This window comes from Myotis davidii, unplaced genomic scaffold, assembly GCF_000327345.1.
Source record: "Myotis davidii unplaced genomic scaffold, ASM32734v1 scaffold78, whole genome shotgun sequence".
NCBI lineage: Eukaryota > Metazoa > Chordata > Mammalia > Chiroptera > Vespertilionidae > Myotis > Myotis davidii.
In genome coordinates this window covers 2,473,977-2,489,027 of record NW_006290305.1, presented here as the reverse complement: position 1 = coordinate 2,489,027, position 15,051 = coordinate 2,473,977, and the positions used below count along the sequence as shown (strand labels likewise).

The 15,051-nt window shown below is 36.8% G+C and overlaps 1 protein-coding gene across 1 annotated transcript in view; it reads left to right on the top strand.

Annotated features, from left to right (window-relative positions):
* CEP192 (centrosomal protein 192kDa) overlaps positions 1 to 15,051 on the top strand; it is an 89,220-nt gene that overhangs the window by 48,155 nt on the left and 26,014 nt on the right. Inside the window, exons 20-30 of the mRNA XM_006763291.2 lie at positions 1,827 to 1,952; positions 2,236 to 2,379; positions 2,495 to 2,558; positions 2,974 to 3,113; positions 3,208 to 3,300; positions 3,829 to 3,947; positions 4,764 to 4,940; positions 8,798 to 8,888; positions 9,046 to 9,222; positions 12,007 to 12,267; positions 13,409 to 13,524. Coding sequence (XP_006763354.1) covers positions 1,827 to 1,952; positions 2,236 to 2,379; positions 2,495 to 2,558; positions 2,974 to 3,113; positions 3,208 to 3,300; positions 3,829 to 3,947; positions 4,764 to 4,940; positions 8,798 to 8,888; positions 9,046 to 9,222; positions 12,007 to 12,267; positions 13,409 to 13,524 — 1,508 coding nt within the window. The remainder of the gene's footprint in view (positions 1 to 1,826; positions 1,953 to 2,235; positions 2,380 to 2,494; positions 2,559 to 2,973; positions 3,114 to 3,207; positions 3,301 to 3,828; positions 3,948 to 4,763; positions 4,941 to 8,797; positions 8,889 to 9,045; positions 9,223 to 12,006; positions 12,268 to 13,408; positions 13,525 to 15,051) is intronic.

Sequence of the window (15,051 nt, the reverse complement as noted above, 5' to 3'; positions counted from 1 at the left end):
GCACTCAACTTTGGCTGCACATTAGAATCCACTGGTGTTTTGTTTGTTTGTTTTTATTGATTTCAGAGAGGAAGGGAGAAGGAGAGAGAATCATTGATCAGCTGCCTCCTGCACATTGGGGATTAAGCCTGCAACCCATGTATGTGCGCTGACCGGGAATCGAACCATGACCTCCTGGTTCATAGGCTGACACTCAACCCCTGAGGCCCTTCGGGCCGGGCTCCACTGGTGCTTTTTTTAAAATTGAATTTATTGGGGTACAGGTTTCAAGTGTACAACAAAACATTTGTACACTGCTCATGCACCCATCTCCCCAAGCATAGTCTCTTCCTATCCCCATTTTTGCCCCCTTTGCCCACCTCTACCTACTCCCACTCCCTTTCCCTCTGGCTATCACCACACTGTTTTCTGTATCTTTTAGTATTCTTTGGTGGGTGACTTAATGTTTTCCCATGTCATGTAGCACTGTTAGTCGCATTTATTCTGTATCTTTTAGTGATACATATTTTTTTCTTTTTCCCCCCCCCCCCTTAATCCCTTCATCTTTTTTCATCTGGTCCCCCCAAACTCCCTCCCATCTGATAGCTACCAGTATGTTCCATTCCTCTGTTTCTATTTTGTCAGTTCATTTTATTAGATCCCACATATAAGTGAGATCATGTGGTATTTGTCTTTCTCTGACTGGGTTATTTTGCATAGCATAATAATATCCAGGTCCATTCATGCTGTGACAAAAGGTAAGATTTCCTTTCTTTTTCTGGCCAAGTAGTATTCCACTGTGTAAATGTACCATAGGTTTTTTATCTCCTCATCTACTGATGGGCACGTGGGCTATTTCCAGTTCTTGGCTATTGTAAATAATGCTGCAGTGAACATAGGGGTACATATAATCTTTCAAATTAATGTTTTAGATTTCTTTGGATATATTCCCAAAAGTGGGATCGTTGGGTCAAAAGTCAGTTCCATTTTTAATTGAGAAAACTTCATACTGTACCAGTCCGCATTCCCACCAACAGTGTACGAGGGTTCCCTTTTCTCCACGTTCTCACCAGCACTTGTTGTGTGTTGCTTTATTGATGATAGTCATTCGGACAGGAGTGAAATGATATCTAATTGTGGCTTTAATTTACATCTGTCTGATGATTAGTGATGTCGAGCAGTTTTATCATGTGTCTATTGGCCATCTCTGTATCCTCTTTGTAAAAGTATCTATTCAGGTCCTTTACCGATTTTTTAATTGGGTTGTTTGTCTTCCTGGTATTGAGTTGTATAAGTTCTGTATATGTTTTGGAAATTAACCCCTTATCAGATGTATCATTGGCAAATATGTTCTCCCATTCAGTGGATTCCCTTTTCAAAAATGTTGCTACCAGAGATATCTAGGATTTTTCTGCTGTGCAGAAGCTTTTTAGTTTGATGTAGTTTGTTTATTTTTTCTTTGTTTCCTTGCTCTAGGTAGGAGATATATCGGCAAAAATGTTGCTACCAGAGATATCTAGGATTTTTCTGATTTCATGGCTTACATTTAAGTCTTTTATCCATTTTGAGTTTATTCTTGTATTAGATTGTCTTAAGATCTAAGACTTTTCAAAGTAACAGCAGCTAAGTGTTGCTTTGTTCTGTACAATATTTGAGTAAGAGACTAACAAAAAGAATTTAACATTAATTTTTTTAGAAATAGCAATGGTAAAATAGCCTGGGGAAACTTAGCTAATTTACCTTTAATGCTGACTCTTGTGGCTGAAAGGGCAATGATATGAACATACGTTGTGATATTTATTAATACATTGCTTTTTATAAATTAGTCCCTTTTTTTTCTTAATTAGGTAGAAACAGAAAAGAAAGATGTTCTTGATTTTGGTGACTTGACTTATGGTGGCTGGAAAGCTCTCCCATTAAAATTGATAAATAAGACACATGCCATCGTGCCAATCAGACTTATTATTAATGCTGTAAGTACTAACATACAGTAAGAAACCGGTTTACAGAGCACATTGATTTTGAATTCTAGACACTGCTAATATTATTCTTTGTTAATTTTTCTTTCGTGAAAGTAAATTTTTAAAAATCTTTGTTGTTGAAAGTATTACAAATGTCCCCTTTTTTTCTCCCAGTGACCCCTTATAGTCCATGCCCACCCTCAAAAGTAAACTTTTTTGTTAAAGATTCTTTCAACAAGTTTAACGTTTTACCAACTTTGGCTTTATTGAAAATGATTCTTCTACTTCTGCACAGAATGCCATAGCCTGGCGTTGCTTCACGTTTTCCAAGGAACCCGCCTGTGCTTCGATGAGAGCTGCTCCTTATGCTGATGCGATTGCTCAGCTGGCAGCTCCTTCTGTGATCAATCACATGATGCCCGCCAGTTACGATGGACAGGTAAGCTAGGTGTTTTAGAATTAAAAGGGAAGTTAAGTTTCCAAACTACTTTTCTTTCATTAAGATTTTAATCTTAATGCCAGTATTCACTTAATTTTTAAATTTTATTTTGCAGGATCCTGAATTTTTTATAATCTGGGTTCTTTTCCATAGTCCAAAGAGACACATCACTTCTTCAGGTATCATTTTTACGTTTTGTCAGAATTCTTTTACTCTGTACCTGAATAAATTAAAAAGTTGAGGCTTATTTCCTTTATCAGTAAATATGAATACTTTGAGTAACTTGTCAAATATTTTATGTTGTTTTAAAAATGGGGCAGAGATCATGGTCTTTGGGGTTAAGTCCTTATAACTGTGGCTAACTCAAGTAAACTGAAAACTTTTTGGGATCTTTTCTGCTAATTGATTTGATCACATCTACCAATTGGATGTTTTCCTTTTCTTCTTTTTTTCCTCCAATTATTTTTATTTCTCTTTGTTCTTTAAAATTTACTTAAGATTTCTTATGACCCCTCAGGGCATAATGTTTGACCACTCATGGCATTTAGAATTAAATAACTCTGGTGTCTGAACTAACAGAATGAACTTTTATAGAGATTCTGGACTCAGCAGAAGAATTCTTGGCAAGAGTTGATATAGAAGTTGATAGCCCAAACCCTACGCCAGTCATTAAAAGTGTTGGTCTTCGAGCCAGAACAGGAATTGCTAGGATACATGCTCCAAAGGACTTACAGGTACCCAAAACTCTTTGCCATTATTTTATGTTCAGGTTGGTCTAATTGTAATTGTGACAATTTTTTAAAATGCCTGTTTTATCCCATCCTCTAGACTATGCATTTGTTTGCCAGTGTGGCTTCCTCAACAAAACAGCACTTACCCTTGAAAAATGCTGGGAATATTGACGTATACTTAGATATCAAGGTAAGAATTTGTGTCAGTGCTATGACATAGTATTTCCTCAGACTGTGAGACTGAAGGTGCTGTGCTACCTTCCTTGTCAGAGTGCCGTGGGATCAAATGAAAGAGTCTGCAAATGCTCTAAATGCTGGGTGTTGCACTAGGATAAAGTAGATGATAAGGACTTTATATAATGTTTTGAATATAAGAACCAAGTTTTTGATTAGTTACTGAAAAATGTGTGTTCTCCTTTCCCTAGGTAGAGTTGGAGAAATAGACATTATTTCTGAATCATGTGATTGAGTAAGAGGGTAGGGTTTTAGTGACCAGGAATTAAGAATAGGGTAGAAGATAAAGTTTGCTATGGGAGATGAAGGAGAAGGAAATATCCTTTCCAAGATAATAAGACACGGTGGGACAGTGATGGATGAGGAGAAAGGGAGAAATAACCTGTTTTGGTAAATGAGAAAGACACATAAGACAAAGAGAGTAAGTGAGTAAAAGCCATATTTGTATAAATCGTCATTTAGTTATAATTATATAAATATTTAGATCCCAGATCAAGGAAGTCACTTTTCAGTGGTTCCAGAGACTCTATTCCTTAAACCTGGAGAAGAACACGAAGTTCTTGTTTCATTTACTCCAACGGATCCCCAAACCGCTGAGGAAAGGTAATACATAATTGTTTATAATGAAAAGTTTTTACTCTTCTCAAGTTCCTACTCACTTAACTTGGCTATGCTTCAGTTCACAGCCTGAAGGATAGAATACACATTTTACCTCACCTATCAGATAATAGCTCTGTCTTACCTCTTTTATTTAACCTTAGAGTTTCTTCCTCTATTGCTAAAAAAAAATCTTCTTTTAAGCCTATTGACTAGAAATCTAAAAGTCCTATATCCAAGTATATTTTGTCAAAAGTAAATAATAGAATTTTAGTCTTGATGTTTCTCATTAACTTTTTTTTTCTCCTTCCAAGGAAACCATTGGTTGACCTTGTCTGTTGTTAGTTTAAAATACTTTTCTTCACCCCTTCTCAGTGCCTGCGACTTTTTAGCACCCAAACCATAAAGTGAATAACACCGTTGTTTTTAGTATTTGAATTGCTTGGTAAACCTAGTGCAGTACTTAGCATGTAGTCCTGAGACACATGACCCTCCCTGCCTGGGTTACTGAAGCCTTAGAGGGCTAGTCTGCTACTCTGGCCTGCAGCACTTGCCCCCAGCTTCACTGGGTTAACTCTTTCATCTCAGAAGCTTCCTCAACTCTTCCTAAAGTCCTTGTAAATAGTATTTAGTAGTGTCCCTATTTAGTTAGCCCCTTGACCACCTAGTAGATGGCATTGTGACAGTCTCTGTCCTTATCTAATGATGGGAAGGGCATTGTGTCCTTGGCACCCAGCTTAGTCTCATGGACAAAAAGAAACATGTAGGAAATAGTTGCCAAAAGAATTCTGGACATTTAACTTAATTGGTTTTCTTTGTCAGGATCTTGAAAATATTTGTGCAGCCATTTGGACCTCAGTATGAAGTAGTGTTAAAAGGTGAAGTTGTTTCCTCAGAAAATAACTCTCTAGCACCTGGATCTGGCTGCTCAGACATTCCGTCCATTTTATCCAACAAGCAGTTTCTGGCTTGGGGAGGGGTCCCTCTGGGCAGAACACAGTAAGTATGCACGTAGCAGCCTCTGCTGCGATCTTGCTGTTACCTCCCAGTGTGATTCCCCGCTGTGTTATGACCATGTTAATATTTTTAGAATTGAATAAAGCTGTCTTATCGTCCTTAATCTTCCTGTCATGAATTCAAAATTTTTAATTTAAATTTCCACCTGTTTTTAAATGCAATCTAAAAACATAGGTTTCAATTTTCTTATGCTTTTTGGCGAATTCCTTGCTGATTTCCAAATGTAGGCAATTAAGAGTATCTTTGTTTCTTCTCTGGAAAGCACTATGAAAAGGTAGGAAGACATTCTTTTTAAGGAATTTACAGATTAGTTAGTGAATGCTTTGTACTGTAGAGTGAAGGGTATAAGGGGTCTCTAATAGAATAGATATATTCTCTTATAGGTTAATGTGAATTCCATCTCTAATTTTATTTTTATATTTATTTTGATTACACATTATGGATAACTGACTAATAAAATTAATTGGCATATAACATGTAGTATGTATAGTAATATTTTCCCTTCCTGAGTTTAGCAACATAAATTTTTTTTACCAATCTCATATCAGTAAAAATTCTAATTAATAACCTAATTTAGGTAATTATTAAACCTAAATGTTTACTCTTTTGTAATTTTACACTTTTGTGTTTATCCTAAATGTTTTACCTATACATTTCTATGGTACCTGAGAGATAAAGTTCTGGCTGAATCTGCTACAGATGTGAACAAATTACTTCTTTAAAATTACAGTTTTGTCAGTGCAAAAAGGATCTAATAGAACTTCCTTACTTTAAATATATTTTTATTGATTTTAGAGAGGAAGGGAGAGAGAGAGAGAGAGAGAAACATCAGTGATGTGAGAGAATTATTGATTGGCTGCCTCCTGCATGCCCCCCACTGGGATGAGCCCACAACCCAGGCATGTGCCCTGACCAGAAATCAAACTGTGACCTCCTGGTTCATAGGTCGATGGTCAACCACTGAGCCATATTGACTGGGCTAAACCTCCTTACTTTATAGAGTTCATACCTCTGCTTAATCATTCATGTAGACATCTGTACTTATTTTGTTCCAAAAACAGTTTTCCAAAGGACACAGTGACATAAAAACAGTTAAGTGAGAAATTACTTCTGTGGGAAATTGAAGCAGTCATCATAAAGGTGGCCCTTGAGGTCTCGATGGGAGACTGTGCACTTGCCTTAATGTGAGTTTTGGGCTTGTTTCTGACACAAGTCACAGTATTCAGAGGTTAAGAGCAAAGCAGATACTATGTGAGAGAGCATAGCCATTCCTACTACAGACTTTAGAGAGATGTTTCTTCCAGGGGTCCTTTAAAAGAGAAAGTTGTATAATATAGTGAATCTCAAGGAAAAACAATTTCACAGCGAATACTGCATCAGGATGCTCCCCCTGTGACTAGACGTGCCACCCCTGAACCCCCAAGTGAAGGCATTCTCCGGGTGCTGAGCATGTGGCGGTTTGATTTAGAAATCCCTTGGGCACCTGGAAGAATGTGCAGACTGCATGTTCTTTAAGCAGCTCTCTGTAAGGTTTCTCTCAGCTATAGACTTTTCAGAATCCTGAGTGACAGTGGGTATGAGGTACTATGCCCTCTTCAGTAGTTCCTGTGTTGTTGGTTATAGGTGCCATGTGTTTTTTGAAGCCAGTTAAGGGGGATTCCGGATTGACACTGATGTTGAAAGGAAGGTCTGAACAAGGACATGTGCCTATAGAGAAGGTTTTTCCTATTTGTACAGTTGAACCTGAACAGTGTTTAAATGCCAAAATTTTTCTCAAAACATTAATCTGCAGTTGCTCTAGTACTTGTACAGATAGTTGATTGAGACCTTTAAGTCTGTGCTGTGCAAGGTGGCCAAAGTAATGAAGCTGGTCAGCTCAGCCATTAATGTCCAAGTTAAAAAGAAGGGGAAAATTAGCGCCAGTCTGCCCTAGCAATCACAGCTTTTCTTACAGCTGCTCTTGTCCATTAAGTCAAAGGCAGAAGAAAGTCATTAAGAGCCATCATCATCCTTGTGTTTCTGACAGAATTTCCTACTTTATGATAGAATTTATAATGAATGATTAATGTGGTAGAGATGGCTGTGCTTAAAATTCAGCCGCTTCTCAGATGCCATACCATCCTGAAATCTCCCCTCTTAGCTAAAACAAAATTAACATGTGCTATACTTTTTAAATCAGAAATTACATTAGTTAAGTTGAAAGCAGAGGCGCTGTTTTGATGCGCTTTTGGACTTGTCAGCAGCATTTTCCCTCAGCCTTTTCCTATGTGAAGGGCCTTCAGGCTGTCCGTTACTTGACTTCATTTCCTCATGGAGATTCACAGAGTTCTTCTAATCTAACAGATGTATGAGTAAGTCACATGCCAGTGCAGGGAACTAACCCAAAAAGCCTCTTGTATCCCCAATTTACAGGAGTTGATTAGGTTCTTAACTCAGCCCGGAGGAGCTTGCCAATCCTGTGAGAATAACTCTACTTTAGTTGATGATGCACCACCTGGATGGTTAAAAGTGGGCTTTTGTGAAAGTAACAATTCCAAAGCATTAAATGGATGTATTTAGTGCAGCGCCTAGCTAAATTATAGATTTGTGTTTCTTTATTTCTCCTCAGCCCCTGTCTTGATGTCCTGCAAAGAACAATAATTTTTCCCATCACAGACAGCTCCTGCTACTCCTCTGTAAATGTTGCAGCTGAGTTCTGCTTAGAAAATAATCTTATTTTCTTTTCCACCATGAAGTGTTCCAGGAGGCAGACAGAGGCTGTGTCTCAATAGTTACTAAGAGAGGACTTCTAAAAATGGATGGGAGATGATGCTGCCCTACTGGGTGCTCTTCCTGCGAGATACTTGCCTTGTAGAAGAATGTGCTTGTTGGAAAAGGGAGATCTGAAGTGAGCTCTTCATCCAAGAAAGGAGAAAATTTAAATAATTTGGGGGGCAATATTCTCATGAGTTAATAGGTTTTTGCCTCAGATAATTAATAAAATTATATTTTCTGTGGGTAAAGTGGTCCACCTTGTTATTTTATTCCAACTTGATATTTTTAGATTTCTAAAGTTCTGTAGTTTTCCATATTTTATTTGCTCTTTCTAGTTTCTTATAAGTCTGCTTACATACTTTAGTTATTTGTTGGTTAGGATTTTAACATTTTTTTTCTTATTTGTGTACAATCTTTATATAATAAAGGTGTTAACCCTTTGATTTTTATACAGCTCCGTTTAAAAATTAGACACTGAACCCCCCCTTAATAGCTCTGCTATTTGAAAATGATAACTTTTTTTAAAACAAAAAAAGTAAATAAAATTAAAACTTTTTAATGATTTTTTTTTTCAGGTAAGTCTTTCCTAGTGATTGTACGTGTGGAAGGCTTTTCTTGGGTTTGCTGATAGTCAAAGGTCTTAGATTTTATTCTGAGATAAAGTTCTGCTGCCTTCCCTTTGAACGCAGAGGGGACAAGACATAGATCACAGCTTAAATAATTTAAATGCCAATCTTTAAACTTTGAGAAAAATAGAGATTTACTCATGTATTTATTCTCCAGCGACAAGAGGTTTCATGTACTTTCAAAGATTTTCTTCCACTCAGCCAGCTGTTATTCATATGTCCATTCTACTTGCATTGTAACTTTTTAAAAGTAAGGTGAATTCAATGTACTGTTTAAAAGACTTTTGTGCAAATGAGCCTCTTAGAGTGAAAAACTTGGGCAGTTTGCCAGGGACCCCTTGTTTACTTGAAAGCGTGGTAATCAGTCATCTCTAAACAAATTGGTTTTGGCTTTGTTTTTTATAATTGTAGCAATACCCATGGAGGAAAACCACATTTAAAATGTGTAATTGTTTTTAGGCTTCAGAAACTAGCTTTAAGAAATAATTCTACGTCCACAACCCAACACTTGCGACTGCTAATTAGAGGACAAGACCAGGACTGCTTTCAGGTGTGTAGAGTGCTTGGTTCTGTTCTGTTCTATGTTCTGTCTGATCCAGAACACTTAACTATGCAGACTATTGTGTGTAGTCTGCAGAGTGTGTGTCAATGGTATGTTTTATTTTTCTACTGCTTTGCTTTATGCAGTGATTATTTTTAAATTGTAGCTTCAGCACACTTTTGGTTCAGAAGAGCGATTAACTAGTAACTGTGAGATCAAAATTCGTCCAAAAGAAGACATTACCATCTTTGTATTGTTTACACCTACTCGATTATCTTGTATGTTGGCTAAACTAGAAATTAAACAACTTGGAATTCGATCACAGCCAGGTATTAAGTTCACGGTAAGATCATTTTTATTGCTTCTTTTTCCTCCTGTGGAATTTATAACATGTTATAACTATTGATTTAATAGTAAATTATACATACTCTGATTTTTTACAAATCAGAATATTATTGCCTAAATTTATGAATTAGGGATTAATTATGTATATTTAGAATTGTCAGGTTATAAAAGCAGCCACCATAGCATTCTTTTTAGTAACAATCTCTTCTAATGCTTTTAAGTTTAATTTCAGTTTGAGAATTTTGAGCTATACCTAACTTTCCAAGGACACATTTTTTTGGAAATGCAGATCAAACTGTTTGATACTGTCTTCCCAAGTAAATTTTATTCATTCGATTAAAATTATCTATTGACATCATTTGCTAGACTCTCTTTCAGATACTAGGAATAAAAAGACGGGAGTTTTTGTGTGTTTTTTTAAGCTATATATTTTAAAAATATATATTTTATTGATTTTTTACAGAGAGGAAGGGAGAGGGATAGAGAGTTAGAAACATCGATGAGAGAGAAACATTGGATCAGCTGCCTCCTGCACACCCCCTACTGCGTATGTGCCCGCAACAAAATAAGGAGCTGACACAGCTGCAAGACAGGAGTTTCTATATTTTATTTCCTCCCATCGTAATTTTTAAAAATGATCTCAAGTCATTTCTTTAGGTGCATTGAAAACACTAAGAGATAAAAGTGCGAAATCATGGAGGGAAGGAAAATAACCTCAAGCCTCACTGAAGTGCGCACCTTACAACTGCACCGTTGTTTGGCAGCGGGGCTGGGGCTAGAATTAGGTTCATTCCTAGTGTCAAAGAGGGAATGTGATAAATTACAAGAATAATAATACCTAAAAGGTTGTGGGTTTTTGTTTTTTTTTAAGTTTTTAAAATAAAATAGATACTTAGGACATATCTAGCTTTATTTGATGCTGGAGCTAGACATGTTCTCTCCGAGTCTTCACTTGGCCCTGTGAGCTATGGTGGGCAAAATTGTTTAAAGATGTAAATGATCATTTTTAGAGCTAACCTATTTACACATGAGCCCAGTCAGTGCATCTTTTAGACTACCCTGAATATATTTTAATTAGTTTCAGGTCTACTGGCCAAGATTTTGAGATCATTCCTAAGCAGGAATTTCTGGTGCTTTAAGGCAGAACCATTTTATTTGACAGCCAATCAAACAGAAGTTCAGCTTGGTGTTCTCTTAAGACAAACTAGGATCCTAGTGGGAGTCCTAGCAGAGGTAGATTACGCCTTCTGTCTTCACTGAGAGTTGGGCTGAATGGGACCTGAATGCACAAAATGTGGCTCTTATCTCACAAGAAGACTTAGACCATTAACTTTGTGTCTTTGTGGAGATAAGTAGCCTGATACAGTGATGGAAGAGCACTTAACTCAGGGATGAAAGAATCAGGAACACCCCTGCGTCTGTGCTTCTCACTCACCCTGAAGCAGTCATTGAACTTGCACATGCTTCATTCCCTTATCCGAAATGCAATTAATTGTCACCCCAACTTCCTGGTTTGGTTCTGGGGAACAAATGAAATTATATATGCTTTGTATACAGCATGATGGGACTACAGTAAAAATGTGTTGATTTTACTCTGAGTATATGCCAGGCACTACTCTTGATCATTATATGGATCACCACATTTTACTTCAGAACAACTGTCTGAGATCATACCACTGTCTCCATCCTACACACAGGGAAGCTGAGGCCTAGAGATGCCTTCCTGTGCATCTTACCCACTGCTATGTGGTCCAGGACAGATTCACATTTAGGCTACCTGACTTGAGAGCACATGTTTATCTGTTGGACAGGCTCTCGGTGTTCAGACTAGCTTTCCGTTTTCTAGTGCTGTAGAGCAGCAAAGCTCAACCAGAGGAATATTTGGCAATTTCTGGAGAGATTTTTGGTTGTCATAACTTGGACGGGAAGGGGTGCTTCTGGCATCTGGTGGCCAGTGGCCAGGGATGCAGCTCAACACCCTATAATGCGCAAGACAGCCCTCACCATAATGAGTGATCCAAATCAAAATGCCTACAGTGCTGAGGTTAGAAACCCTGCTCTAGAGCAATAATAGTTTTTCCTGTTGAATCTTTGGATTTATTAGTATTAGTTAGATTTCATTTTATTTAATCATTCTTCTTAACCCTTTATTCTGTAATTATTTGTAATTCCTTAGGCTTTGAAAATACAGGAAGAATGCTTACATTGAGTGTTTGAAAACTAATAGGGTTCCCCCCAAAACATGTTCATTTAAAAAATTCAGAATACTGGAATCTTAAAAGAATTATACAGTAGACCCAACATACTTTACCACTTAGGTGCTATAATTAATGTTTTGCTGTATTTTTTATTACATATTTAACCATCCGTAAATTCATCTAATTTTTAAGTGCATTTCAAAGTAAATTACAAACATCAATATGTTTCACTCTAAACACTTCTAAGTAAGCATATCTATACTATGCTAATTTTTATTATCTAAGTTTGGCTTTTATAACAATGAAATAATTATTCTTAGTATATTAAAAGGAAAATAATTTTGTAGCTCTGTGATATGTTTTTCTTTTAAGATAGCGTCTTTAATATAATGCTGGACTGGAAGTGGGACAACTACTAGCCAAAGTACACAAAGAATAATAATTGTAATTGTAGTAATTCTAGTATATGTATTTTCTTCTCTGATGATAATTTAATCTTCTGCTTTCTGCTTATATAACAATAATTTTGAACACACACAGACACACATACACATGTATAAATATATATTTTTTTGCACTTACAGATACCTTTGTCTGGATATGGAGGAACAAGTAATCTTATTTTGGAAGACGTTAAAAAATTATCTGACAGTTACATGGTAACAGTGAATGACTTAATACCTGGCAAAGAAAGTAGAATTGTTTTTTCTATTCGTAACACTGGCTCTCGGGCAGCTTTTGTAAAAGCTATAGGTTTTAAGGATTCTCAGAAAAGAGTTTTCTTGGATCCTAAAGTATTAAAGATTTTCCCAGATAAATTTGTTCTCAAGGAAAAAACACAAGAAGTAAGTTTTGCACTAAAAATATAAACTCACTTTTAGGTTAAATTAATAGTTGTGTATTTTATGGCTAAAAACTAAAAAAATTGAAATATATATAGGAATAGAAATACAGTAAAACCTCAGTATAATAGACTAATTTGGGCATGGGGGTATCTGTTAAAGCCAAATGTCTACTATGTAATAAAGTAGATTTTCTGAATGCATATTTTAAAAAATAGTTTCCCTGCTTTTACTTATGTAGACACTTGCTGTGTAATTAAAATTAAGTATGTATGAATAGTTCAATTTTACAGAAAAGTTTTTAAAAAAATACATTTTATTGATTTTTTTACAGAGAGGAAGGGAGAGGGATAGAGAGTTAGAAACATCGATCAGCTGCCTCCTGCACACTCCCCACTGGGGATGTGCCCGCAACCAAGGTACATGGCCCTTGGCCGGAATCGAACCCAGGACCCTTCAGTCCACAGGCTGACGCTCTATCCACTGAGGCAAACTGGTTAGGGCAAGAACAGTTTTTTTTATGTAATACATACTGTAATTTTAAATTTATACTGACTATATCTAGTAAATGCATGCATTCACCAGTCACTGCAAGTAAATGTACATGCCTGAGGCATGGCTTATCACACCTGGAAGTATGGGAGGCCTGAGTTAAAACTGCTGTAGAAAGTCATACCACTGTAGAAACCAATTACCTTGCCTTGTGGTGCGATCACATGCTAATCTTTCAACCATTGTTTACGAGCGGTGACTCTTAGATTTAAATATGTAGGCTGTAATTGTAGATATGTAATGTTTATTTATGTCTGCAAAGTATTTTTTTCAACATATGGCCTGTTTGTTAAAAATAATTAATGACAAAAAAATAACCTATTAATTATAAGCAAATCTTGGTTAAAAGCTTTCTCAAATTAACAGGGTGTTAAGTTTCACATATAACATATGGACTGGAAATTTTGTCTATTAAATCTGATGTTAAATTGAGGTCTGCAGAATCAAGTGTTACTGTACTTATCTTCTTGGAAATGCTGTACATACATATTCATGTCTATATTGATACTAGGCTCGTATTAGAGTTTATTAAGAATGAAATAACTTACTAAAATATTTAATATTCAGTTTAATTTTTTTTTCTTGGTATCAGACTGTTACTATAATATATCATCCATCAGAGAGAGATAGCAATTACAAAACCACAACAGAATTGTCAACTGTGTACTTCTTTGGTGGAGATGAAATTTCACGACAGCAGTATCGAAGGTAGGTTACTTATCTTAGACTAGAGGGCTGGTGCATAAAAATTCGTGCACTTGGTGGTGTTCTCTCAGCCTAGCCTGCACGCTCTCACAATCTGGGATCCCTCGGGTAGAGTCCAGATCCATCTCAGCATGGCTCTGGTTCCCTGGGCCTGCGGGTGGGAGGAGGGACCAAGATTCCCAGATTGAAGCATGGCTCTGGTTAGATGGCAATATGGCTCTGGTTCCCCGGAGCCTGTAGGCGGGGGGGAGGAACTCAGAGGCCAGTTCAATGGCAGCTCGGCTCTGTTCGCACAGCTCCCTCCTGCTGCCGCACCACAGGCGGCCGGGACCCAGGACCGACTCCTGCCGTGGGCGGCCAGGACCCTAGCGTGGTGTTTGGTCATCCGTCCGGACGTTAGGTCATGACAGACCCAGGCTCTTTATATATTAGGATGTTAATGGGGATTGTTCAGTAGAAATAGTGAGGACTTAAATAATGGTTTGGGATTTGGAATTTATAGAACATGTTTCACTTGGTAAAATTTGTGTAGCTGATAAGAAGAAATGCCTGTAGGAAACTCATATGTATTCGCAATATTGTTTAAATACATCTGACTTATTTGGAATATTTCTGACAATGTTGTGAATTATTTGAAAGGAATTTTAGAAATGTGTGCGATGTTTAATATGGCTAACTACTTAAAGTGTGCACTTCTAGAAAATTTGGTACATCTAGTTTACATATAGTTTACATATGCTGAAATGTCAGATTGAGGTATTTAAGTTTAGGTATTATTTAACATAGGTAACATTCTTGTATGCTGAATTCAGAGTTCTTATAAAATTTTGTTTCCTAAATTAGAAGACTAAATATTAAAAAAGTGTGAAGTTCATAATGTTTCATCTGTTAGTAGGAAATCATTAACACCCAGTAGGGAAGGGGTATATGCCTATATACTGTCTTTTCTTCTTCCATCCCTTGTGCTCTGCTGTGTTTTATTCTGGGGCATAATTTAGAAAATTTTGTTTTATTTTTAATCTGTTGAAGATTATGGAAGGTTAAAAAGAGAGAGCATAGTGATAAATTGCTGCATGATGTTAGACCCAATTTGAAGAACTCAACTTTGAACCTGGTATTTTTAATTAAGTATTTTAGAGAAACTGACATTGGAGAAATTAGATTACCAGCTTTTTTTTCTTTCCACTGGAATATAGAAGTCAAGGTATTGTTTTATTTATTTATTTATTTTATTTTTATTGATTTCAGAGTGGAAGGGAGAAGGATAGAGAAATAGAAACATCTATGTTGAGAGAGAATCACCAACTGGCTGCCTCCTGTGCGCCCCACACTGGGAATCAAGCCTGCAACCCAGGGATATGCCCTTGGCTGGAATCGAACCTGGGACCCTTCAGTCCACAGGCACTACCCACTGAGCCAAACCAGCTAGGGCTATTTATTTATTTTTAATTTATTGTGAGAGAGAGAGAGAGAGAGAGAGAGAGAGAGAGAGATTGTTCTACCCATTTATGCATACATTGATTGATTCTT